General features: G+C 35.2%; 1 protein-coding gene across 2 annotated transcripts; it reads right to left on the bottom strand.

The window, feature by feature from the left end:
- Positions 1-254: 254 nt before the first annotated feature.
- LOC143253516 (transferrin-like) lies at positions 255-27,867 on the bottom strand. 2 transcript variants are annotated; one of them, XM_076507532.1, is made up of 10 exons: positions 27,336-27,862; positions 15,273-15,366; positions 14,244-14,371; positions 12,154-12,411; positions 10,374-10,661; positions 8,723-8,884; positions 7,292-7,526; positions 3,922-4,037; positions 1,578-2,056; positions 255-854 (listed from the first exon to the last, which is right to left on the bottom strand). In XM_076507532.1, exons 1-10 carry the CDS (start codon positions 27,433-27,435, stop codon positions 510-512), a joined length of 2,205 nt encoding a protein of 734 aa, XP_076363647.1. In that variant the 5' UTR covers positions 27,436-27,862; the 3' UTR covers positions 255-509. The 2 variants fall into 2 exon arrangements, with proteins under 2 accessions (XP_076363647.1, XP_076363656.1); XM_076507541.1 differs by lacking the exon at positions 10,374-10,661 and having other exon boundaries at positions 27,336-27,867.

Here is a 27,867-nt window from a genome sequence, read left to right as displayed (position 1 = left end):
TCTACAAAGTAATGATTAATATATGCTCTTTTTGTAATTTACCATGATTTGGCCATTAATAAATGTAATCAGTTGATTAATGTGTGTGAACGAACGACGTGAGTACTGAACGAACAAAGAGATTACCATGTGGCTGGAATTCACTCTGGCAGTACAGAGTAGAAGCTTGGTCCCAAAAGCACAATTTCACACAGGATATAAATAAACAAATGTATGTTGTCAGTTTATATGAAGAATAGATACTGCAATAAACAAATGTTAAAAATACGTAATTTTATTGTACATAACATGTATTATTAAATATACATTTTAAACATTATGGTCTGAGCTTCGTCTATTGAGAAGTTGAAGGAACGTTCTTTCCCGAGAATATTCGAATTGTTCTCAAGATACTTGACTTCTGTCCAGCTGTCATTCAGCATAAAATAGGTTGAAGTATGTGATATTTGTTCTAAAGATATACTTTCAGCAGTTGCTGGTTGTTGGCGTAATATTACTCATTCGCGTCATTAATTAAAGCAGAGCAACAACAAGGGTATTAACGTTTGTAACCAGGTCACGAGGTAATGAAGAACATGATTACAGCTTTTATTTGCCACCATCTTGCATGATTCGTTATCTGTCAGTTCGGCCAGTTCAGTAAATTCCTTTCCCAGTATGTCAATGTAGTTAACATCGACAGGCAGTGTTGCGAAACCGGTCGCTTTGTCCGAGAATAACATGTTGTTGTCGTCCAATGATGAGCCGAAGAACTGAAAAGAAGTGCTGTTTCCGCCAAATAAGTGACCAGCGTTGATAAAAAACTCAACCGCATCCTTTCTATTTTTATCAATTGCATCTTTTGTCATCATAACCTAGCAAAACATAAACGAAAATACTAGATACAGAAAAATGTCTTACCAAGCATTTTAATACATTTAAATAATTATTTATAAAACATCTTAGCAATACTCTATCATTTGTATAGCTCAGTATAAAGAGGGAAAGATATGAGTATTATTTATCAATCAAATATTTATGGTTTCAGTGTAATATTCAATATTTCAATAAAATCAAACCATTCCCAGTTTGGACCTTTCGAAAGCGCTCGGGTTTAGGGTTTTTATTTACTTCCGTCAAGGATTCTTGAACGTATTTTTCTAGCATCATCAGTCATATCAAATGTGCACTTTTTTAACGCAAAATAATATTTACTAGCAAAAGCAGATGACTAAAATTAACACACCGAATTTTACTGTTAGATTATTGGACAGCAAGGAATAAATATATCATATACATCGTCAGCTTCATAGTAACGTCGTGCCATCTATCGGTAATGTATTATATTTCTCGAAAAAGTTTAAATACAGTGGTTGAAATGCCAACCAACCAACCCATATTAATACAAATATGTTAAGAATACAGTAATTAATTTTTAAGCTTAATAAGGAGAAGTGATAAGCATAACTTACACAAGTAGTTCAATACAACAGACATATGTTTGTAACAAAATATATCAGGTTTATAAACATTAATGATTAGACTAATACCGTTATGGAAATTCCACACCGTGAGTTTAACTTGGATCATATACTTACACTGTAACCAGCCACAGAAGCCAGGTTACACTTTTCATAATCTGTAATACTTCTGTGACCTCCTTGTAAACACAAAAGCTTATAATCATTCGATCTAAATTTTTTAGACCATGAAACATCGCTGTGAGCATCAATGTATCTATCAATTATATCGTTCCTGACAAAAGCGACATCACCGCTTCTCTCCACCAAGCAACGTAGAGCACCGCTGTTACCATAGTAGCGCTCAAGATCAGAGGCGTCACAAACATGCTGTTCGTGGCCATCTCCCACGCACAGTCTACAGAGAGCGGGGGTGGTTGTGTTATCGATCGCATCTAGGTTTTGAGCCCCGGGTACACAGCTTTTGGAAAAGAAACTAAACATAATTTTTTCGTTCTCACAAAATTCAGGTGTTATCATCTTATTTTTAATCAGAAGGCCAAGAGGAACGGTCCAACCAGAAGCATCTCCTAGTGCCACGTGACAGGAACGTTTTCCTGTTTGAGAACAATTAACAAAATACTGCTTCAGAGATCTACATTTAACAAAATTAAAGTATGATCTAAACACAAGTTATGACATTAAAAAAACAGACATAAAACATAAGTTTAACACATTTTACCTGGTTAATACTTTACAAATGACAGTGACATGTTATATATAACGTAGACCTAGCATGACGATTTATTATTTTACTTATATAATCTACCATAATGTAAGATCTGAATCTCTGTCTGTATAAATATTTATTTTAAGTTAAGCATGTCATAAAGCACTTTCGTCTTTGAGTTTAAATTTGAATTAATTTGTACTGTATGTTGATCATCCAACTTTAATGTATACCAAGAGACGGCACCTGTATCAACGTCAGACGGAGACGACTAGATAACGCCACCTTGAATACCTGTCTTCCTACACTTCACTATCAATTACAGATCACGTAAATTGGCATAATGTCTTCAGCTAAAATTATTCGGGATCAGGGAGGATCAGGTGTTATTTAGACCTCTTCCACCCTCCTGCACCGGTATTATTTGAACCGTTTTAGTGAGCACGACTGGGAAACACTGGTAAACGTTTCAACGTTTCATAAATTTTAGGGTTCTTCAAGCACCATGGAACTGTATAAAAGAAAACCCCGCCCAATGAATCATCATCAAATCTCCGATTAGTCGTTTTACCTTCACAATCAATCAGGATAAGAACTGAGAATATTTTAAAACTACTCATTGAAAGCCACCCACGTAATTTTGAGTTTATTAAAAAACTAAATCTGCAACAAATATAATTATACTTTAAAATCCCCTAGTTTATCTTCCATAAATCTCCCCTTATCTTACTGAAATAAAAAGTCGTTTTTCCAAACCGTATAGCTGTGTAACAACCCAAATTTCCATCACTTTCGGAACCTTGGCTGTAGCTTTTTTTTTCTTTTCTTTTTGCCAACCCAACCAAGTCCATATAACTCTCTTTTAATTTACACATAACCGACATATTCATATTTAATTTTAACAGTATATTTGCTTTACAACAAGATATCATTACATTTTTGTCGTATTCATTAATGTAAGATACACAAAAATATAAGGGCTAATCTCAAAATATACCTTGATATCTGTATACACAGAACGAGTGCGCTAGGTAAAAACGTTGGAAAACCATAACACGTCTATTCAATGTGGGACAATGATAAGTCTTCGGATTTACAAGGCTAAAATCAGGAGTTCGATTCCACTCAGTAGATAACCCGATGTAGCTTTGCTATAACTAAACCACCATATCCAGTATATATATAGTCGAAAGTTTAGTACACGTTGCGCGATACGTCCCACCCAATGGCTTGGTATTATTTGCACAGAAAACCATGGGTGATGCGTCCCATGTCTTAACACAGTACGTCTTATTAGGGAAGGTATGAATGGTTGTTTAATTTTCTAGATGCTTGAGGTAAGCGATGGTTGAACGGGAAGTATGGTTGGAAGTCTTATCTTTTTGAACACATGCCCTCTTAGCCTCGTTTCCAGATGAAGATAATTTTTTTATTGTATTGAGGACTGTTGCTTGGGTATGTGGATGGTTTTTATCACTGAGCTTTGCGTTCATAGATTCTCACCTGTTACAAGACGTTGAATTTTGCTTACCATGACAGAGATACGACACCAAGCAATATCAAAATGTAATTCAGATACTTCCTGTTCCACCATGCTTTTATATCGGTTGCGGTTGTCACGTGATTTATTCATTTGCATATCCAACATCGTTTTATGTAACGTAGTCAATCCTCTGTAAATACATATATGTGTATGTGTATGAAATTTGTCACTCTTATCATAATCTGATTAATTCGCACCAGTGTTTTTACCTTGCAGATCTTGTAACGTACGAATATTTGAATCAGCTCTAACAACGGCCACAGCCCAGTAGTTTATAGGGTTGTCATTAATGGTCTCTCTAACTATAGGTTGAAAGTCATGATACCTGAGAGAGAACATGCAAAAAAAATATCGATTATTATAAAAGTGAAATAAATACGACGTGGATGTTATCTTTAACAAATATTGTTCAGCAGTAAAAAAAAAACTTTGGTTAGGTAGACAAAGATCGTAACAGTTTAATATTAAATGTCCCTAGTTGACCTCTAATATCAGTTCTAGTTAAATAAGACAATGGATGATTTAGTCTGATCTTCTTATTTGTTCGAATCAGAGAGATCAGATATGCTGCGCTCAAAGGCTACCAGTAAATTGGATTAACTCTTACACGTTTCAGAATTTCGCGAAAAGCTATGCAAAAGCTATCTACACGTAGCTTTCCTTAAAATTGAACTGACAGACTAGAGCGAATACATTTAACAGTAACTAACATAAACTCTCAGGCTAGACTAGCCTAATACAATAGTAAGATTTGACCGCCACTTTTATAGTTCACTCACGACATTAAAGTGCAAATAGTTCGCGAATGAAGAAATTTCAAAATACCAGTCTGGGCACATTAAACATTGAACCAGTTACCGTCCTATTTGAAAAGAGAACGTGTTACACGCGTTAATGAATGAACGAATCAGGCCCCCAGTGGCACAGCGGCATATCTGCGGACTCACATCGCTAGAAATATGCTTTCGATACCCGTTGTAGGCAGAGCACAGATAGCCCATTATGTAGCTCTATACTTAATTCTAAAAAACAGAACCAATGAACGAATCAACCATTATCAACTGACGCAAAAATATCTAGTTTCAATACATTAGCTGCTAGCATATGCTTTATAACATTTTTGACGTATAATACAAATCAATATTTTTAACGAGAGAACTAATGTTATCATATTGAAAAATCCACAAAAAAAAATTTCTGGTTTCTAGTTAAAGAAATAATAATAGTGTGCACCACATTAATTCCCTTATTTCAATAAAAATAGTTCAGTAATCGCTAAGAAGTACATGAACCAAGAAGAGAATGTATATTCTATAATATAAACTCTATATTATAAATCACCTTGTGTTCGTATGTCTCTAAGTGAGGACATTTTTCCAACTTTCTGACTTTTGATCACTATGATTCTGAAACATCTTAATCTTTATGAGTTCAGTGGCCATGTCAATTTTTCCTTTACCTCGTGAAGTAATTAAAAAAGGGGGCATGTTAAATGTTCAAAAACGTGGAATACAAAACTATGTTAAATTTAATGAGAAATTGTTTCATTCAAAGCTAATCTAACTTTTGTAGAGCTTTCAGAGACCACGAAAGTTAACGTTTAATACCGTGTGTATCACAAGTACGCTTACTACCTTATAACAATAATATAGTCTTTAGACTATATGTAGAAATGAACATGGTTTTCAAAAGACGTAATACAATGTACGTGAAAAAATCAATAATGACAGAGTTTTACTTTAAAAGATGACTGCCATTCAATTTCATTTGTTTCTCTACCAACAAACTCAAAAACAAGTCAAGAAACCATCACTAATACACCAAACTAGAAAGTGACCAACCCACCAAATTGTTAATCTTTCTTATTCTTGCTTCAGTCGAGATAATTCTACAACTACATTATCACTAAAGTCAGTTTAAACCCTAAATCCACTGTATATCTTTCTAGACAGTACACGATGCATACAAACACAAACAGTTTAGTTCAGAACCAGATTTAACTGACATCAAATGATAACTACATACAAGTAGTTTATACCTGAAGCAATGCTGTAACATTCAAACTTATCACAGGGTTTCTACATGCTTTAGTTACGTAGCAATTATTGAAATTTTTCTTTGATCTAGTGCCTATGCAGTTTTAGCACAAACATGTGATCCATAAATTTATGAGACTGCCTTGTTCTAGATGCTTTGTTTCCTTGTTCTCTGTAATAGATAACGTATATTCTGCCTCAGAGGATATTACAGTAACATATAACATTCGGGTTGAATGAATCTGCGACTATGATATCCATTGCTTGCTTGTTTTGTTTGTTTGTTTTTGAATTTCGCACAAAGTTACTCGAGGGCTATCTGTGCTAGCCGTCCCTAATTTAGCAGTGTAAGACTAGAGGGAAGGCAGCTAGTCATCACCACCCACCGCCAACTCTTGGGCTACTCTTTTACAAACGAATAGTGGAATTGACCGTCACATTATACGGTTGGGAATGTTTAGCGCGACTCGGGCGCGAACCCGCGACCCTCAGATTACGAGTCGCACGCCTTACGCGCTCGGCCATGCCAGGCCCATTGCTTGCCATCATGGCACTGTCTGTATGTTATAGCCAACCAACGCTGCTAAAAAACTAAGGCTGCAAGATGACGCTGTCAACACAATGAAACCCTGTTTACCTGTTGAATTAAGGTCCCGTTTCTTAGTTCAGCTTTCTACCTGGAGAGTGACAAGTGTAGTTTTTAGTTCGAGAAAAGTCTATTTCGAGAAGACTGTGAAGTTAATCGCACTCCAGTTGAAGCGACCGTCATTTTGTTTGTACAAGTACTTACGCTGCATTTATTTTATTTTTACAAAGAATGACTGTGTTACTTTCGTTAAATTCATCCAGTTTCATTATTTCACACAAGTAGAAAACTCAGTCATGTTCTCAAACACATTTTATTATCCTTATTTCCTGATCGAACCTGCTGTTACTAGATGGTCTGTCAATCTAATGCTTCACTGAAAATCAGTTTCCAACTCAAAATACTACAACGCTACTTGGTGTCGGATGACCACACATCAGCTGGCATGATGAACCCTGGTAACAGATGAAAGTCCTCGTCGGCGTTAAATATGGTATATTGTAACTGAAGGATTATTGCATACTTTTCTTTGCTTTCATCCATAACTTCTCAGAACTGCTTATAGAGAATGTTTATAAATAGTTTACCTAAAACCAGGCCTATTTTATATCAAATGTCAACACATATGCAAAGGTATTCTACAGAATAACAAATGTTTTACTCCTGGAGAAGAATAGTCAACTAATCGAAAGTCCACAAATTTCTGCATCTTTTAAACTCTACTTGATGTTTGGTTGTGGGGATACTTTGTGTGAATTATTTCATCATGATTGTTTTAAGATGTTAAAATATAGACACACAAACGTAGTTTATACTTTATAACAATTATTATTGGTTAAGATACAAATAGATTGAAATTAAATATCGTGTAAACATAATCGATCCCTTCTTAGATATATTATTTAATTTTATATCGTTTTATCGATCAGTGAAAGTGCGAAAATAATAAAAACTTACTTTCCATAAAAATAGATGTCGCTGCCATCCAGAAGGAAGACTATATTGTCAGTTGGTTTAGCTGCAAAGAAACCCCGTAGTGTACAAACAATCTCTGGACGCAACCGCCAGGCAAAAGCCATTTTTTTCAATGCTTGACACTTCTTTAGTGAGTATACTGATGTAACGGACAGTATTAATGATTTCGTTTCGTAGCCTGGAAGCACTTGTTCAATAGTGGCCTTGAAGTTTGGAGCTAAGAAACAATACGTTAGGTATTATTTCTTCCATAGTATCTGTATGTAACTAATGAAGGACCTTGACATATTAACTATATCATTGGAAGCTATTTTCCCGTTTAGTGTGATGCTGTGATAGTCAGTAACCCAAGGATATTCTAAGTTGAATATTGCATATTTTCTCATAATACATGCAAGACAAGTTACTGCACAAAATCATGAATTATGATAAAGTATCACTTAAATATTCCAAAGTATTATATAGATCTTTGCCACACTAAGTGGTACGTGAAAAACATACCATCAGGGGCGTAATTGTCTATCTCAAAAGTATAGACGCACAAAGATTTTTTTTCATTGTGCAGAAGAACAGTTTACTAATACATTTGCCCAGCTATCGTGAGATACTTAACACAATAGTCAGACTGAGAGAGGAAAGAAAATCAGCCTCAAACATCACTACAATTACTGGTCAGGTATCTTATTATTTTAGTATTATCTGGAAGCAAAGAATCAAATGGTTTCACACAACAAACAATGATATTTTTTCCCACCTGTCGAGAAACTTCCCAAGTCAGCTGTGTTAACCTCTAGAGGTTATCATATACTGTAACTTTAAGTTATCATATACTGTAACTTTAAGTTATCATATACTGTAACTTTAAGTTCATATACTGTAACTTTAAGTTTACTTTTGCTTCTTTTTTTACAAAATGGACACCAATGTCCCGACTAAATAAACAGCTAATTTAAACTTGAGTCAAATTCAGATGAAATTTTATCGTTTTGTTACCCAATGATTGGTCATTTCTCTATTTCATATTTCGAACTTTAAATATTTACACACGCGAGAGAAGACTTCTTAGAGAAAATGAGCTCATATGTTATGTCCCCAGAACCAATTTTCCTTTTCTTAAAAAAACTAAACATTCAGTATTTAAACAATAAAATAAATCACTTTAAATATATATCTCCGTTATTTTTTTAATCAAGTGGATTTAGAGTAAAATAAATAATATATATTTTTTGCTTTGTTAAAATCGAGCCACGTTAATTTCGATAAAGCAATGCATTGTGACTTTGTAATATCTGGTGAATAATTAGCTTGAACAAAACTGAAGTGCTTTTTTACAATTAGGAACTGAAAGCCACGGTCTAGATTTTCTAACTATAATTCCTTACATACGATTTAGCAAGCATGTTTAGAACGTACAGAGAAAATTCCTCCAAGACTCTGGGTGGGTAGAAACCAGTAGCACATTAGTTACGTCGTTACTGGATATAAACGCAGCTTCTCCCCAGAATGGTCGCCCAGAAATCCTATATTGGTTGAAGACTTGTTGCAAGTTCCGAACAAATCGTTTCTGGTCAATCGCTATGAAAGAGAGTAAACAGTTCGCTAATATCCTTTCTACATAAGCAACATAAACTTATTAATTTATTATCATGTGTTTTTTTCCCAACTTGCAACTTTATATAACATCCAGTTTAACTTATTTTCATCTCTGATAACATGTACTTTAAGAAATCTGATCTGTTTAACGGCAGTTTCAGCAGTTCCACTTGCCCTGTAAAACAGTTTAACTGTTTTTAAGCGCAAAGTGGCACAACAGGTTAAATGAGCTGTGCCCAGTGCAAATTTTAATATCACAAGCCTTCAAGATTAATGCTGAATGATTGATGGGTTAATGTTTTAACCAAACATAATCTTAGCAAGCGGTATACATTAAACTTCAATTGCATTTAAATATAATTTTAGACTCATTTTCACGTACTTGTTATCTTATACAAATAATCAAGTCAAAAATGGACGTTTTATATAAATAAACGTTTTTAAATAGTGATGTTATATTTAAATGCAAACACAAGACATTCGTGGAAGAAAATAATATCTTGTAGGTAGGACCGCCGAGGGAAGAGGGAATAGCCAAGGTATTTACCCAGAATGTAACGTAAATCAGTTCTTGGCGGCTCCAGTTAAACCCCCTTGGAGTCTGACATAACTAAAGTATCAAAGAACTTTTACTGTTATAATAGACGTATTTACACTTTAGAAAAGAGTGCAGTTTCATCGACTAAACAAGAAAGCTGTTTATACTAAAGTATATAGTGGTAGGTAGAAACTTGGTTAGACACACATCTTGCAATCTTTTTCACCTTAAAGGTATTCGCATTTATTAACATAGATCATCACATCAAACTAACGTAAACCTCTACTGGGTTCAATACTTGAACTTATAACTAACATAAATCTTCACTAATTTTAGGCTGACAATTCCAAACTAATGCCAGTTTTTATTAATATTCAATAATTAACATTTTAAATAATATTATTAACTTTGGATTACGTATTCAAGAACTGGTAAGTCAGAGATACTGATAATGACTCCAGTTAATACAGGTGTTTGATTAGTCAGATATGCTGATAGTAACTCCAGTAAATTCGTGTGCTTTCCGAACACTTCAAACAGCACTTTTTGCAACACAATCAAACGATGTTTCCATAAAACCTAGATGTCATACAAATAGGTTTAAGAATAATAGTGGCATAAAATATGACACAAACGTATATAAAACACGTGGAAATAGTAAAACACACACATATAAAATATATCAAAAACAAGAATATTGCAACATGTAACACTGACATAAATTTTATTTAACGCAGTAGTTACACAACACTGATGTCTGCTTTTCAGGTCCTTAATTTTCACGTTGTAGTGTTAACATTAATTATTTAGATTAATAATCTAGGAATAACTGGCTGACTTATACAATTTTAAGAAACTAATCAGTTTAACTTCTGTTGCTATTTTCATGTGTACTAGTCTAAAACGACTGCAGCTTGAGATTGGTTTACTTACAAGATACATTCCGTCCGATAAATGTATTAGAGGGAATCTCAGCCCAGTAACATGGGCTAGGGCTTCTAATCGAAACTCTAGTCATGTTGTTCACACATAAGTATTCGTATTCACTCTCGTCCCCTCGTCGTGCATAAAAGAAGTTTCTTGCTATCGACGCAGTCGAGAAAGCGATGTCACCTTTCCCGTCTAGCAGGCAGTACAATGCACCTTCCTCACCAGCGTATATTTGATCGATAGTACAAGAACTGTTGTAGCACACGGAACATAAGCGGAGATGAGTGATTTCTGAAAGTACAGAGTGACACAGAATACTCTTCAAGAAACAAGCTACACCGTCAGTATGCTACATTACATGTAAAAAACAAACTATAGCGAGGTTTTTCTCGTATTTATATCGGACAATCCGAGGTATTTAAACTTCTTGTTTTGAATTTCGCGCTAGCCGTCCATAATTTAGCAGTGTAAGATTAGAGGGAAGGCAGCTAGTTATCAACACCCACTGCCAACTCTTGGGCTACTCTTTTACCAACGAACAGTGGGATTGACTGCATACTTATAATGCCCCCACGGCCGAAAGGACGAGAATGTTTGGTGCGACGGGAATTCGAACCCGCGACCCTTGGATTATGAGTCGAGTGCCTTAACCACCTGGCCATGCAGGGACTTAAACTTCTTACTTAATAAACATTCAGTCGTACGTACTGACCATTCACATCAATTGGACCTTTAATAAGTATACAAATATTTTTCTTCATTATACTTGGATCAGCTCTGATCTCAACAGTGGTACAGTAACAAGATGCTTTGTAATCTAGAACAAAAATATTAACTTTTACATTTTGCCTAAGCATCAACAACAAGTCAACAAATTCATTTTCAATACTATATTATAGTTTGTTGATACGTTTCCTTTGTGATCAGTCTGAAACTGGACTTGTTATTTCTACATGAACAGAAAATTATAGACATAAAAGATGAAACAGCTAGACAAGAGACCTCTATGGATCAAACATAGCAGTTACTAACTATTAACTGCTGATAAGAGGAAACGTAACTAGTTGGCGTCACCAACCGCCTAAAGCAGATACTCATAACCGAATAGCATAACTAATTGTAACTTATATAATTCACCTACAGATGAAAGTACAAAACGTTTTTAGTTACATCACATCTCTAAACCTCATATCAACAGTCATATATAATACGTACTACCAGGCTATACTCGGGCACATAGTTTGTTTATTTGTTGTAAAGCAATAGGCTATCTGTGATGTGATAACCACGAGTATCGAAAGCTGGTTTATAGCGGTGTGAGTCTGCAGATTTACCACTGAAGTACTGGTGAAGCACCTTTAAAAACGTTACAAAACTCTAACAAGAATGTTCTTATTACAAATGCTTTTCACACAACAAAATATTCTGACTTAATTTAAGTTTTATAACAATTTCGATAAACTGCACTATTTATGAAATTTTCTATAATATTCTGTCTTGCTTAGACATTAGATAGAATTAATAAGAATAATTGAGTTGACAGAATGGGAAAGTTAAAACAAATAGAGGGAGAGAAGTGTTTACTGATTGTGATATTCTTTTACCTTACAAACATTATCTAACATGTTTCCTTAAGACATATTCTATTCTGGTACTTACTTACAAATTCAATAATAATCATTTGAAAAGTCACGGAAATATGATTAATGAATTTGAAGTGTCGTTCATCTTCTATTATTATTATTATAAAGTTAATGGTCTGAAATAGGCTTAGTTAACTTACTTAGTCTTGTGTCAAGTTGAGGATTTGAGGACCACATTCCTGGTACACAACTTCCTTGGAAAAAGCCCGTGACCGAATATAAAACCCCTCTTGGATCTGCTGTCATAACTCCACTATTCAAAAGAGTGGTTACAGGAACATGCCACCCCACCACATCGTTCATGTGGCCATGACAGGATTTCTTATCTCGAAGGTCCGACAAATGGTCTAATTTAAGACTCTTTGAAACCACAGCCACAACTCTTGCCCTATACGGTTCTGAAACACATTGAAGAAAACAAAATAGGATTTGGTTTCTATTATTTCTAAGTCAACTTATGCAATATGATGAAAAGCCTTCACACCTCTCAAGTGAAAACTCGTGGAACCTAGTTTTCTATTCGCGAGATATTGTGATTTAGAAGCTGAAATTAAACAATGTTAATAATCTGAATTTCAACTTTGACCTCTAATTATTTGTTTTTTAAATATATGTCTGGGAAAAACCATGCGATTGGTCTGTTGGCCCTTTGCAATTATAACAATACTTGTTTTCTATTTCTTGTTTGACCAATGAAGATGGGGAGAAAGGTAATCAACAATCGAATCATAGAATTGTTTTTCCATTCACAAGTGACGGAGAATTAGCAAACTCTGTCGGAAATCACATGAAATAAAAATATAGCATCAAATGTTACAGCAAATTAGATACATTTTACTATCATCAATAAACATCTGTCAGTTCCTTAGAAAAATTTCTGAGCTTTAACCAGGTTTACGAAAAATTTGAATTAATTGTTTAAGACTCCTGAATAAGTAACGGTATTATGACAATAAACTGACTGAGAAGATTATAGCCAAAAAATAGTGTTGTTGATTTTGTAAAATAATTTGAATTCACAAAATTTTGAAAATTAGCCAGTTTACTTGGCAGGTGTTCTAAAGTTAAGACACATTTTTCTTTATTTGTTTATTTATTCCATCGAAATATTTTAGTTAGTTTATTAGATTCCATCTAGGAACATAGGGCCGCAATCGCTTGCGGATTCTTTAACAAGTATTTAAGTGAGTACCACTGCACCGAGCCGTCCCTAATTTAGCAGTGTAAGACTAGAGGGAAGGCAGCTAGTCATCACCACCCACCGCCAACTCTTGGGCTACTCTTTTACCAACGAATAGTGGGATTGACCGTCACATTATAACGCCCCCACGGCTGGGAGGGCGAGCATGCTTGGCGCAACGCGGGCGCGAACTCGCGACCCTCGGATTACGAGTCGCACACCTTACGCGCTAGTTAGGCCATGCCAGGCCCCATCGAAATATTTTATAAAACCTTAACTGTTTCAACTATGCATATGCCATTGAACAGTTCTAAGGTAGACTGGCACTTACAACAGAAGTTATAGGTTGAGGAGTTAGAGAAGATAAAAACAGTATGTTTTGTATGTTCGTTACACGGGTTTAAAGTCACTACGTGGTTAAAATGTACATTTAAAGACCAGAAAATGTATAGATTGAAAACAGACAAAATATTCGTGATTACGGCGAATTACAGTTTTCAGTTACGGAGAACAGAAAATAATAAATAGCATAACTCTAGATCGAAAACAGATAAAATATTCATGATCACTGCAGTCTACAATCACGGATAATAGAAAATAATGGACAAAATCTATGTTGATTAAAAACAAATGAAATATTCAAACGGTCTCCATTCACTGGAAGTAGAAAATAAAGTGCAGATCTTAACCTCTCCTTTCTACCTTAAAGAAATAGTTTAGATGATAGTTTTACCTTAACAATAAATGCATGGGTGGGTTTAAGCTAAAGGGTCAAATCTCCCTTGTTGTTCATGTGTTATGTTAAAGTAACAACGCTATATGTAACAACACTATATGTAACAACGCTATATTGGTAAAAACATGGTTTATTTCAGGAAAACCGGAAGTGAAACATTTCATTATTCACAAAATTACTTACTTTATAAAGTGAAATCGGAAAAGCTCTAAAAGCAAAAGTTATGTAGACATCTGTTTATAGTTTAACGAACTAAGTCATTTTGGCTAATACATTTGTACTCTTTGTAAGACACACATAACGTTATATCTTACCTCCATTAGCCATCACCTCCACAGCAAGTGGACCAAGATCATAATAGGTCATTCCAACGTAAAGATCTTCTGGTCCTACGTTGACCAAATCTGCACTTCCTTTCGATATTAAATCCATACATGACAGTCTGAGACGAAAAACAAACAAAACTGAGGTGAAATACACTTGATATCACGCTTCCTTTTGGTTAAACAAGTGTCCGAAATCGAGAAGAAAAAAAGAAATGAAGAAGTTATTACGCAATAATATCTCCTTTCTTAATTCCTGTTTCGTATGGAAGCAGTTTTCAAGTTTTTAATAATTTTGTAGGCTTAAAGTTCTAATTTTCTTTATCAGTAGTAGCACTATATCAATGCTCACACTTTTAAAATCAGGGACTAAACTAAAATATTTTGAGTGGTAAAACAAAATGTAACGTAGAGCGTCATGTTGGAACCATTTTGATATCGAAACGATATAAAAATAAATTATTTGTCCACAAAGATGCTTTTATTACAGTGCAAGTTGTATACAGCTATACACATTATAAGCCATAAAATAACGTTTTAGTAGACAGACGAAATGTAGTCGCTGGTACATGGGTCAAGACAGAACACAGGTGAGACAACTGGTACTTGTGTGCACACTACTTTAAGGCGTACTGAAGTATTTTCTGGTGAATTATGATTTACACTCACCATAAGTATAGAGCTTATAAATATGTTAATTTTGTTGTTTCATTTAGCTGACAGAAGATAAGAAAGTGATAATTATAGGACGTCTTGTAAATCTATACATATGTTATTAATTTTAATTGTACAAAAATGATAAAAATAGAATACAGACGAGAAATAGACAAACGGATTGACATAAATAGCATACAGACAAAAAGTTATAGATAGATAGAAGACAAATGTCACACACACACAAAGTGGCACATACATTGACAAAAATAACACGCACGAAAAGGATAGACAGACAGAGATGTTGTCAAACAGCATTCTCACAAGAAGGACAGCTACATAAATAGACTGACAATAATATCTTACTTGTCCTTTCCTTTGACACATGTGACGTAATTTGGCATCACTACTGACATAGAGAGACAAGCCTCCATTGAGTTTTCTGGGACACATAATCGAACTGAAAAAAACAAGTTAACATAACCAAAATATTATTTAACACAGCTTATCTGAACAACAATTAATAAACACGAAGATAAGTGTTAAAAAGTATCACATACAATTATAACGCATAACGATATAATATCAGAAAGTATGATAGTCCAACTACATACAAGACCCGGCATGGCCAGGTGGGTTAAGGCGACTCGTTTTCTGAGGATCGCGGGTTCGAATCCCGGTCGCACCAAACATGCTCGCCCTTCTAGCCTTGGGGGCGTTATAATGTGACGGTCAATCCCACTATTCGTTAGTAAAAGAGTAGCCCAAGAGTTGGCGGTGGGTGGTGATGACTAGCTGCCTTCCCTCTAGTCTTACACTGCTAAATTAGGGACGGCTAGCGCAGATAGCCCTCGAGTAGCTTTACGTGAAATTCAAAACAAACAAACCACTACATACAATTGTATCACATAACGAGATAACGTTAGAAAGTGTTACAATCTACTGCATACATTTATAACACATAACCACTGGTCTAGAAAAACGTTGTAGAGTAAGAGTTCTTAACTGGACATTCCCCTCCCCAGACAATTAATATATATGATAAAATACGTCAAATATATAAAAATAGGGGGTATTACATGACTCCCTGTTTTAACGCCTCTTATAGTTATATAATATCAGGAAATACCACAGACCACTACGTACATTTATAGTTCATAACGATATACTGAGAAATATTAAGAAAATGAAATGTCATCTCCAATTAAAAATAATCCTATATTTAAATACAAACACATATATAAGTTTCATGATACAGCCATTGAACATGTAACCTTTTTCCAAATAAAAGGATTAACATATGTTGCAACCTTTCAACATGTGCTTAACACGAATGCTGTAACAACAAAATTTAGAAAAATTACCCAAATATATCTAACTACAGATATATTCTTAACTACTTATATATGAATGAAAGCATCAATTATTTCAACTACGATCCCGTTATATATATATATATATATCTTCTTATCAGAAATTTGTAAATGGTCAGTATGAGGTAACATAACACAAGCCTCCGATCTGAAAGGGTCCGGCATGGCCAGGTGGTTAAGATATTCGACTCGTAATCCAATGGTTGCGGGTTCGAATCCTCGCCACACCAAACATGCTCGCCCTTTCAACCGTTAGAGCGTTATAAAGTTACGGTCAATCCCACTATTAGTTGGTAAAAGAATAGCTCAAGAGTTGGCAGTGGGTGGCGATGACTAGCTGCCTTCACTCTAGTCTTACACTGCTAAATTAGAGAAGGCTAGCACAGATAGTCCTCGTATAGCTTTGCGCGAAATTTAAACCAAACCGATCTGAAAACAAGATCTTGTTGGTATAAAGTGATGTATGTCGTAGGAATCGATATCTTATAAATTACAAATACAAACAACTTTTAGACTACGGAGACTTTTTGTGTTACATAACAAACCGATCTAACAAACTTTGACGGCAACGGTACTCAAGACGTCTGGTTGAGATGTCATTATATAATTCTTACAGAAACACAGAGAAGAGGGCCAGTAATTTATTTGTTAATTGTAATTAAGCACAACTGCACAATGGGCTATTTGTGCTCTGTCCACCACTGGTATCAAAACCTGGTTTCTAAAGTTGTAAGTCCGTAGACATCCCGCTGTGCCACTGGGGAACAGGGCCAGTAAAAAAAAAAGAGAGAGAGAAGTTAGAAACAATTGTAAGTTTTATTATGATGTAATATCACACAAACTACGATATCAATAGATCACTCTTTGTTGACATATGACATCGTGTACCGTAATAATTAACACTATTGTTCTTCCTTGTGAATGTAAAATATTACAGATTGAGTTAATTTCTTCATTTCATTCAAATAGAAAACAACTTTGAGAATGACCATATAAATAATTACTAGTAAAACAGCTTCTATTACACAAAACCAAAAGGAAAAGAAACATATAATACATTCTGGTTTGTTTGTAGTTGAGCTCAAGAGTTACACAACCACGACTATAAAAACCTGTATTTCACATTACAATTCCACAATCTTACTACTGTGTCACTCACTCTCTGTGTTTTGGAAGTACGTACAGCTAATTCAGTGCACTATTCTCGTGCTGTCTACCCTGAAAAGACGATACTTAACTTTTCATTCAGACTGCATCATCAGGCATGTATACGCAGAATATTTGAAAGGAGAGTTATAATTTGTGAGATCAAAAGTCAATACATATTGTTCAAAGCACAGCTTGTATACACAACATGATAATGCCACACTCTTAATTGCCGGCAACAAGCAGAGTTTGTTTTTTGTTGTTTTTGGTGTGTCTGTATTTGTCGAAATACAAACTACTAAAATTATAGAAATGTTTGATAACTAGTTAAACAAAGACAAATGACTGCTAGTTTTGATGTATCCATTTATATACACAGTGGGGAAGTTTAATATACGCTATCAGATTACAGATATTTACAACACGGGTGTCTAAACCCGTTTTCTAGTCTTGTAATAATACAGTAGTTGGCTGATCTGTACGAAACCCCAACTTAAATTCCATAGAACACCTCTGTAACCTCATTACATGTCATGAAGAAACGCTAAATATACCAATGAAGGGTCGTCACGGTCACCCTACAATAGAAGAACTAATTGTCAAACTGGTTGTTTAATATGGCTATCGTGTTTACTAATTAGAAATTCAGACAATCATTGCTGAAAGTACGTTACTGTAAAGAAGCAGTTTGTGTTTTCTTATAGCAAAGCCACATTTGGCTGAGTCCACCGAGGGGAATCGAGCCCCTAATCGGCGTTTCTGATGCGCATGAAACTTTGCAGGACTATACAACTGTATATACAGCCTCAATTACCAACGTAAAAAAAAGAAAAACTTTTATTCCTATAGAAAACCACGGCGTGCCTTTCGATTATTGTTTATAAACGACAACGGTTTAGTAACTCTCTAAGCCTACAGATAATAAGATTTTACTCGAAGTTGTGTTTTTGATCTCCAATAATATCGTATATTTTCTAGTGTAAAATACATATACACAATTGATATAAAACCAAAAGCTAAAAAAATGCAGATGTGAAATATGCGTGCGCGTGTGAGTGTGTCAAATACATTATTTCAGGTAATTTTCTTTCATTCAAGGGCTTAAAAAATTATCAAAATTATTTCCTTAACCTTTTGTTTTTCTTGGTATTGTGATGCACTGTGACAAAGTAAGTAGTGTATCCTTATTAAACCACAAAACTTCTATATTTACAACGTTCAAATAATCGTTTTAAATTACATACGCCCCCACAAACTAACCACCACACAGCAATTACTCATTCTACATATTTTTATTACAATGTCCTTTCCTTTCAAGATGGTAGCTTGGAGACTTGTCGTCATTGTTACAAATGGACTTTCATGACTTTTACAAAGCTTCCTACTTTGTCAAGATTAGGTTTTACACGAACTTCAACCACAAAGAATAATAGGAACAATTAAATGAACATAAGAGCTGTTGCCAATAATACAAGAGTGATTTACAGTCTCAGTGGCCTGTTCTTTGACAAGCTATTATCCCTACACTAACCTTAGTGTGCTGCATTTATTCATTTAGTAAATATTCAGGAAATGAACAAAAACATTCAGAATAGTACTCCATGGACATAATCACTTAGTGACGAGGCGGATGGCTTTTAAAGGTAACATCACGAATAGAAAGTTAAACAATGATGGTTACTAAATACACGTCGGTTACACAAAAATGTTCTCATATATGTCAGTCACTGGTTATAAAGCGTTTGCACTTGACATATGAAGTCAAGGAGCTCTGGCTTAAAAACAAAATAAAAAACAGGTACTCCTCTCTTAAAGGTGCCACACCGGCGCCATTATCTCACGTGCTGCAAGGTGAAAGGAAAGGTTTATTTCTTTTGTGCTGCAAGTTTTCGTAGTTTTATGTTGTCAGCGTTGTGTTGAAGCAACAAGCTAAGAAGGAACCAGTGGTCCGTGGACTTTTTAAGGATATTATATGCACTTGCTAGCGCTGACAGTTCCCCAAAATATGTCTTAGCTTCCTCTACAGTATAGCCCCCATATCCAACAGTAAGAGTTTACTGTTAATAGTGGTTCACTTCCTAAATACTACAGGATGTGTGCCCTCAAGATGTAGTGTACAGCCCCTCAATTTGTTATCTAGTTCACCAAAGCCTTCTAGATGGGAAAAGGCTCGCACCACTCCGAAAAGTAACCATTCAAAATATTAGATTGTTCGAAAAATAATGGGAGATTTTTATACTAAAAGTTTAGTCATTTATATGAATAAGAAACTTGTTTTTTTACGACTTCATATAGATTAGTGCTTTTATTCTTTTATAAAAAATTATATCTAATATTTCAGATTTTTACAATTAATGATAGAAAAAAGTTGTGCATCATTTTGTTGTATAAATTCAAACTTGGTCATAATACATCACAAACAGCTCGCAATATCAACCAACATGAGACGAAGTACAGTACAGCGTTGGCTCCAAAAGTTTCGTAATGGAGATGTGAGTCTTGAAAATAAGTAGGTAGCAGAGGACGCCCTTGTACTGTTGAAAACGACCAACTGAGAGCATTAGTGGAAATAAACTCAAGCCAAACTGTTCGAGAGATAGCACAAGGATTAGGTGTTACCATTTACACAATTTTGGACCGTCTCAAGCATACTGGAAAATTGAAAAAAGCTTGGCAAATGGGTTCCACACGAACTTAGTGAAAATCAGAAAAATTGCCGTTTTGAACTGTGCACTATGCTGATTTTGCGCAACAGAAATGACCCATTTCTTGATCAAATTGTCACTTGCGACGACAAGTGGACCCTTTACGACAAGAAAGTGACGTGCACAATGGTTTAACCGTGACGAGGCTCCAAAACACTTCCTAAAGCCAAAGTTACACCAACAGAAGGTTATGGTTACTGCATGATAATCTGTGGCTGGTATTATCCATTAAAACTTGCTCAAACAGGGCCAGAATATCACTGTGGAGGTTTACTCTTAGAAATTGGAAGAAAGTCATAGAAAATTGCGTGAAAAATGCCAGCATTAGTCAATCAATGTGGACTAATCTTACTTCATGATAATGCTCGGCCACACGTTGCTCAAATGACGCTGCAGAAGCTCATCGAAATGAACTACGAAATATTGCCTAAAGCCTGACATAGGCAGGTGGTTAAGGCGTGCGACTCGTAATCTGAGGGTCGCGGGTTCGCATCCCCGTCGCGCCAAACATGCTCGCCCTTTCAGCCGTGTAAATGTTATAATGTGACGATCAATCCCACTATTCGTTGGTAAAAGAGTAGCCCAAGAGTCGGCGGTCGGTGGTGATGACTATCTGCCTTCCTTCTAGTTTTACACTGCTAAATTAGAAACAGCTAACGCAGATAGCCCTCGTGTAGCTTTGTGCGAAATTCGAAAACAAACAAACAAGCCAAACCATTTTCCGAACAATCAATTAATTATTGGTAATAATGTTTATTTGTAACTTCTGATTTTATTAACTCGTAATTAATTTTGTACGTATGACATACCACTGTTATGTGTTATGAATATTTATCTAATCAAACCTGTACAAACCTGACCACATCATATAACAGAAGATCTACGTCTCCAGACCCCTACATCAGTAACACTGAACTCAAGAAAAGTGACTTCGTTTTCTGATTCACTTTTTACTTGCCCTCCCCCGTGGCACAGCGATATGTATGTTGATTCACAATACTAAAAACTGGGTTTCGATATCTGTGGTGGGCAGAGCACTGATAGCCCATTGTGTAGCTTTGTGCTCAATTCCAAACCAACATTTTGACTAAGGAAGCAAATTTATTTCACAATTTTAGTTTAATGATAAACCTATATAACCCTAAATAATGAAAAATATAACTTTCTAATATCAGTTAAGTAGATGTTCAATTCGACTACCTTTTCTGAATGTCTTATCTTAAAAGTTTTGCATGTTACTGTAAAAATTGGATAAAATTGAGCAAATTTCGATTATGATTCTCAGTAGTGTTCATTCTTCAATATTTCTTTTAAGACACGAAAAGTAGATTAGAAATAAGGAGGAGTAGAATCGAGTTGTGTAACTTAGAAGAACTGGCAAAATGGTTGTATCATTCTTGTTCAAAGCAGCTCATTGCACAGAAGAGATGTGGTCAAGATTTTTACTCTCTGAATTTAGTACATTTAATGCAAAAAACTTAATAATAATGTTGCATTTTGCACCTACAAAAAACAATATTCAACACAAAAAGTAAGAAACATTCTAAAGAATATATTTTAAATGCAAAATGCATATCTGATTCAGGTTTAACCACTTATTCTAACCCTAATACAAATCGGAAGTTAAGTAGTAATGAATCAGTCAGAAAAGAGAAGAAAACGTAACTAGTAGCAGTATCTTTACTCTCCGCACTTTTATCAATGTATATTTAAGTTGCTATGTGAAACAAGCCAAAATGCTGAAATTTTACCCAGCTTTGCATAGCTGCGTATGAAACATGCTCGTCCTTTCAGCCGTGGGTGCGTTATAATGTGACGGTCAATCCTACTATTCGTTGGTAAAAAGAGTAGCCCAAGAGTTGGCGGTGGGTGGTAATGACTAGCTGCCTTCCCTCTAGTCTTACACTGATAAACTAGGGACGGCTAGTGCAGATAGCCGTCGACTAGCTTTACGCGAAATAAAAAAAAAAAAAACAAGTAAGAAATGTAAAGTACAATACAAGAGCTTCGAAAGGAAAGCCCATGATGGACTAAAAATTAACTTTTACTTGTATATTTCATTGGATCTGTCTGGTTTTCACCAAGAAAAGAGCTGAGTATGGAATTTGACGCTTAAAAAAAACAAACCAGAATTGGCCTCGTCTGGTCACCTCGTTTTGGAGGAAATCAGTCCACAGGTAGATAAAGTTTTCCTCGATGTAAGATGATTACTACACCGATATGGCTTAATATGAGTGCTCCGATTTTTATATTTAACTCTGCCGAGCGAAGCGACATCAGAGCTGGATTATATTTTAGAAAGGTCATTACAATGTGATAGCAAAAGTAATAATTAAAAATAACATTTTGGAACAAAATATCAGTTCAAAGCTTGGGAAACTAGACGTATGATTTTTTTTATTTGTTTACTGTTGAGCAAAAGGTTACACAATGGGTTATCTAGTAGTGAAACTCGGTTTTATGTGGTGTTAACTTCTCTCGAACTCTCCGCTGAAGGAGTAGGTTGCATAGAAGTTTATAATAGTAAAGAAAAAATATAATAACATATTTTGTTCCTGAAGTGTGGCTTAGTTTGTTTTCTTTTTACTTAAACTAATGGACACGATACTGTATATTTTACGCCACTGTTAGCACAACCTTTTTCTGAAACCTTAAAATATTGTATTAGATAGTTAAAACCAAGATCGTTATTCATTTAAAAGAAGGTGAACAAAGGTGTATTTTTAAAGTGTAGACATTTGATTTTATCTTTCCTTTAAAATCATCTATTTGGCAACTTTTTGTGGATAAACAGCAGAAAGAAATGGTCATCAATACAGATCTTTAATCAGTTCTTGCTTCTTTTATCAACATCCAAGGTACAATTACACAAGTGCAACAGAGGTATCCCTACGAGTTCTGACTGACCGGAGGCCTGGCATGGCCTAGCGCGTTAAGGCGTGCGCTTCGTAATCTAGGGTCGCGAGTTCGCGCCCGAGTCGCGCCAAACATGCTAGCCCTCTCAGCCGTGGGGGCATTATAATGTGACGGTCAATCCCACTATTCGTTGGTAAAAAGAGTAGCCCAAGAGTTGGCGGTGGGTGGTGATGACTAGCTGCCTTCTCTCTAGTCTTACACTACTAAATTAGGGACGGCTAGCACAGATAGCCCTCGAGTAGCTTTGTGCGAAATTCCAAAACAAACAAACTGACTGACCGAATATTCCAGAATTGGAACATTTGAACATAGACTTTTTTAATAACCACTCTAAAAAATTAACACTTTCACAGTTAGTGACGTTATTTGTTGTTGTTGTTGTTTAATAACCTATAGTTATTATTTGGGTTATATGTGCTCTTCCCACAGCGAGAAATCGAGTGTAAGTTCGATAACTTACTGCTGATGTGCTTTCATAAAACAGTCAACTGCAACAGCCAATAATGCTCCACATTATTTAAGTCTAGAATACTTTCGAATATTTTTACAGGAGACTAATTTCACAAATTATGGAGACCAGTGTTATTGTGTAATCTAAATATAGAGGTTGCTATTTCACATGTTGAACATTAACTAATTCATTTAAACTAGGGCAACCTTTTTTGTGTTTATTTTTATTACTTTTATTATAAGTGCTACTGTTTCACTTAAGAAAAATAATGGGCTCTACGCAAAAAAAAAAAATCGCATAGTTTGTGAATTGTTTTATTATGCATAAAATTTAGTTGTTATAAATTTAACAACAGAGTGAATTCCTTTTCAAATGTACTAAATACCATCTGACGTACTAGTTCATTGCCTGGGGAAGACAAAGGTATAAAACGGTCCCCAACGAGTAATAGAGTGGGGTCAAATTCTCACACTGCCCCCCATGACACTCCCTGAAGGGAAGATGGCTAAGTGTGCACACTAAATTCGTTGGAGATCGGTCAAAAAATGAAATCGGAAACACACACACACTTGCTTTATGTATGTGCATATACACACACACACACGGAAAGAGCTCCTGTAAAGATATCAATTTGGATGTTGGGCTACTTTAACCCTAAATGCCTATTCAGCTAAAAAAAAGGAAAAGAAATGGGGCCCGATGGGCTTTATTTATACCAATATTATACATCAAGCGAAAGCAAATAGGGGTCTGACCTAAAGAGGGGCTCGGTCAGCTTTAGCTGATCGTTTAATCTGCCTCAGCATGCATTCACATTTGGGTGCCGGTTCTTTGTGGTGCTACCATGACTAATATTACCTACATAAAAATGCGAGGCTTGAGAAAATGTGAAGGTTTTTGATAGACTTTCTATAACCAGCATTGCATGGCTTGATCCTAGTATGGTATATATTATGTGGCCTCAAATTTTTCTTTTGTGTTCATATTAAACGCCAGCAAGCAATAGTGTTAACTCGGATGCTACAATATCACTGACTTCGTGTGAGTGGTTCTTTAGCCAACCTTCCAGCCGATATTGTAATGTTGTATTTGGCTTGCAAATGTTTAACTGATGGTTGCTCTGTATGATTTGATTTGTCTGTTTTGGATTTTGCGTAAAGCTACACGAGAGCTATATGCGCTAGCCGTCCCTAATTTAGAAGTGTAAGACTAGAGGGAAGGCAACTAGTTATCACCACCCACTGCCAACTCTTGGGCTCTGTATGAAAGTAGTTTATAACGAAAAATAAATTGCAACATTTAAAGACGAAACCAGCGAAAGATTTTTCTGAACAAAATTTAGAGCAAACCACAAAACGTGAAAACAAAAACCTTCTTTACTGCTATTTATTTTATTTCTAAAGATAGGAGTATACTTGACTTTTGAATAAATAAAGGAAAAAATAAATAAACTGAAACTTATGTGTTTTATATCTATATCAGTAAAGATTAATATCAATTACTTAAAATAATTGGCAGATGAGAACCAGTGTGGGCCCAGCACGACGAGATGGTTAAGGCGCTTGACATGCAGTCTGAAAGTTCAAATCCTCGTCATATCAAACACACTCACCCTTTCAGCCGTGGAGACCTTATAATGTTAAGATGAATGCCATAATTTCTTGGTAAAAGAGTAGCTCAAGAGTTGGCGGTGATTGGTGATGACTAACTGCCTTTCCTCTAGCCTTACACTGCTTAATTAGGGATGGCTAGTGCAGATAGCCCTCACGTAGCTGTGTGCAAAATTCAAACCAGACCAATGTTAAACTTCAGTTAATCTCTCCTTCCTGTACATCAGACCCAATATACAGTCGGTATACTAGAAGAGAACGGTTAGCTCTGTTAATAGACCTGAACCACAGAGAAAAACTACTTCCTTCTATGAGATTCGTGAGAAAGGTGTACAAAATAACAAGATTCATAAATATCATTCACTAATTTATGTTTTATAATGCTTTCTCAATTCATCTGTTTTCACAGAGACTTTCCAAAAATAATTTCCATGTTTTGAATTTTAATAAAATAACTGATATATTGTATATGTGCCAACTTGATTGTGGGATTTCTCATATAATTAATGTACAATGTGAGTTTCTACTTATTTTGTTCATTACAAGCAGATATAATATCAAAAAACACGAAATATGTTAGTTCTCGGTAGTAACAATATTTGCATGTTAGATACAACGTACGAAATGTGTCAAAATGTTTGGATAGGTTAATGTTTACCAATGGAAGCCATAATGCACACTTATCGTAAAAACTGTTATGTTCATAACTATTTTTGGAACTGTCGGAATCACTGGCAATGAAGAAAAATAACAAATTAATTTTGATATCGTCACAAACTCTATAGTGCAATTACTAGGTATACAAAGATCAACTACCTAAGCGTAATAGTAATAATGGTTTTATCAAAGCTTGTATTCCGTATTAGATTATTTGGAGAAAAACACGAAATATTTACACTGACAGTGGTGCTTGTGTGTTTTCTTATTATAAAGATTTAAAACTTTTGTTAAAATAGGGAAATACCTGATATTTATAAGTTGCATATCACGTGATGTGTCTAGTTTAAGGGAAAATTACAGAGGGCATATGCCCGGCATGGCCATGTAGTTAAGGCGCTTGACTCGTAATCTGAGAGTCGCGGGTTCGAATCCCCGTCACACCAAACATGCTCACTCTTTCAGCCGTGAGGACGTTTTAAAGTGACGGTCAATCCACCTATTCGTTTGTAAAAAAGTAGCCCAAGAGTTGGGATGGTGATGACTATCTGCCTTCCCTCTTGCTAAATTAGGGACGGCTAGCGCAGGTAGCTCTAGCTTTGCGCGAAATTCAAAAACAAACGCAGAGGGCAACATTTCTATAGTGCAATGGCCAAAATTCTTTAATTCAGCATCTTGTAAAAGATCCATGCATACATAATTACGTGTTTTAGGTAAATATGAAAGTATTTATAACAATATCATTTTAAAAAAATAATTAAATTTTTAAATCTGCATACGAGATTCCTCCACTTCACAGTTCACCAAAACTTTTCTATTCGTTTTATGCTAACTCTATAATTAGTCAGAAGAATGTTCTGAAAAATGTGGTTTAAATTTTGAATTTTCACAGACATGTTAAAATCATGTATTATTTCTTTATACATAAAACGACACAACATTTGTCTGCGTTGCCCCCATCATGGATATCTAACCCACTCACCCCAAGTTTAGTGTTATATACCCTCAAACCCATCGCTGAGTTATCGGGAAGGAAAGGCACATGTTCTACGAAGTCGCGAAAAAAACAAAAAGTCAGCTAAACTTGAAAATATGTATATCATTATTCTAACTGTAGAAGCACCTCAATCTTCTCATAAAATATTTCTAATATTCTAATAACGTAACATTACGATTTAACGTCTTTACATATAAAGTATTCCATGAAATAACTGTTATAGGAGATTATAAATAAAACCCTATAGTGTTATATATATATTAATATTATTATTATATCTGAAATCTACTGACTGGTCCAAGAGAAACGAATTTCACAGAGGGCACTCCGAGAATGGTAATGTATATCCAAGAAAGTTTTGATGTGTTACTGGCACAGGATGTTTCAAAACCATATAACGCTGGACACGTAAGTAGCTTTTCTTGCAATTTGGTATTGTTTTTCTTTTCTTTCGCCAAGTATTTCAATCATACCAAGAATAGCGACCCGAATATTATTTCCTGGTCTCGCTTTAGTCGTATCCAAACATTCTATAGAACTATATCAATTTTATACAAGTTTACCTTATACCTACCTGGATCGCCTAAAGTCAGCTGGAGAAACTGTGCTGCTAGTAGGTACAACTTGTTTTTCAGGCCTAATCTGTTGCCACGCTTGTAATTAAACCAAACCATCGTAACAACAGAAATCTTTAAATTCCGAGACAGTTGTTATGACACGAGTTCAGTTTTTGCGAACACAGAGTTTATTTTCCATCTACGTTGTTCCCGTTAAGCCATACAAATGGGACACCCTCTTATTATATAAACCTTCCCTCTGTTCCTTGCTCAATTTTGAATTTATTGAAACTCGCTTCCTACTATTATCATATAACAACAGTAGGTCACGTGCTCGACTGACCACGTGAGGCGGCAAGGTTTGGATGTTATGCTACAATCATTTTTTTCCGGTAAATGATTGTTGCTAGAACACCTACATCTTGTTTTTATTGTTGCGTGGATACATATGGCGCTATTAGTTTATGTCATTAAACTAGTGTTGTATTTCTCATTAAATATTCTTATTTGCATACCTATGAGGGCGGTACTGTTTCAAAAAACAAAATG

The sequence above is a fragment of the Tachypleus tridentatus genome, chromosome 1 (assembly GCF_004210375.1).
Source record: "Tachypleus tridentatus isolate NWPU-2018 chromosome 1, ASM421037v1, whole genome shotgun sequence".
NCBI lineage: Eukaryota > Metazoa > Arthropoda > Merostomata > Xiphosura > Limulidae > Tachypleus > Tachypleus tridentatus.
Note: the sequence above shows the minus strand (reverse complement) of the source record. Positions and strands in the feature narration are given on the sequence as shown.

What these genes read in the sequence shown, in the direction of transcription:
- LOC143253516 (XM_076507532.1), bottom strand. Translation starts at nt 27,435, where the DNA reads ATGGTTTGGTTTAATTACAAGCGTGGCAACAGATTAGGCCTGAAAAAC. An exon ending in GGAGGTGATGGCTAATGGAG is followed by an intron (nt 12,412 to 14,243) that starts GTAAGATATAAC and finishes AATGTGTTTCAG; the next exon opens with AACCGTATAGGGCAAGAGTT. An exon ending in GTCTTGGAGGAATTTTCTCT is followed by an intron (nt 7,527 to 8,722) that starts GTACGTTCTAAA and finishes ATTGTTTCTTAG; the next exon opens with CTCCAAACTTCAAGGCCACT.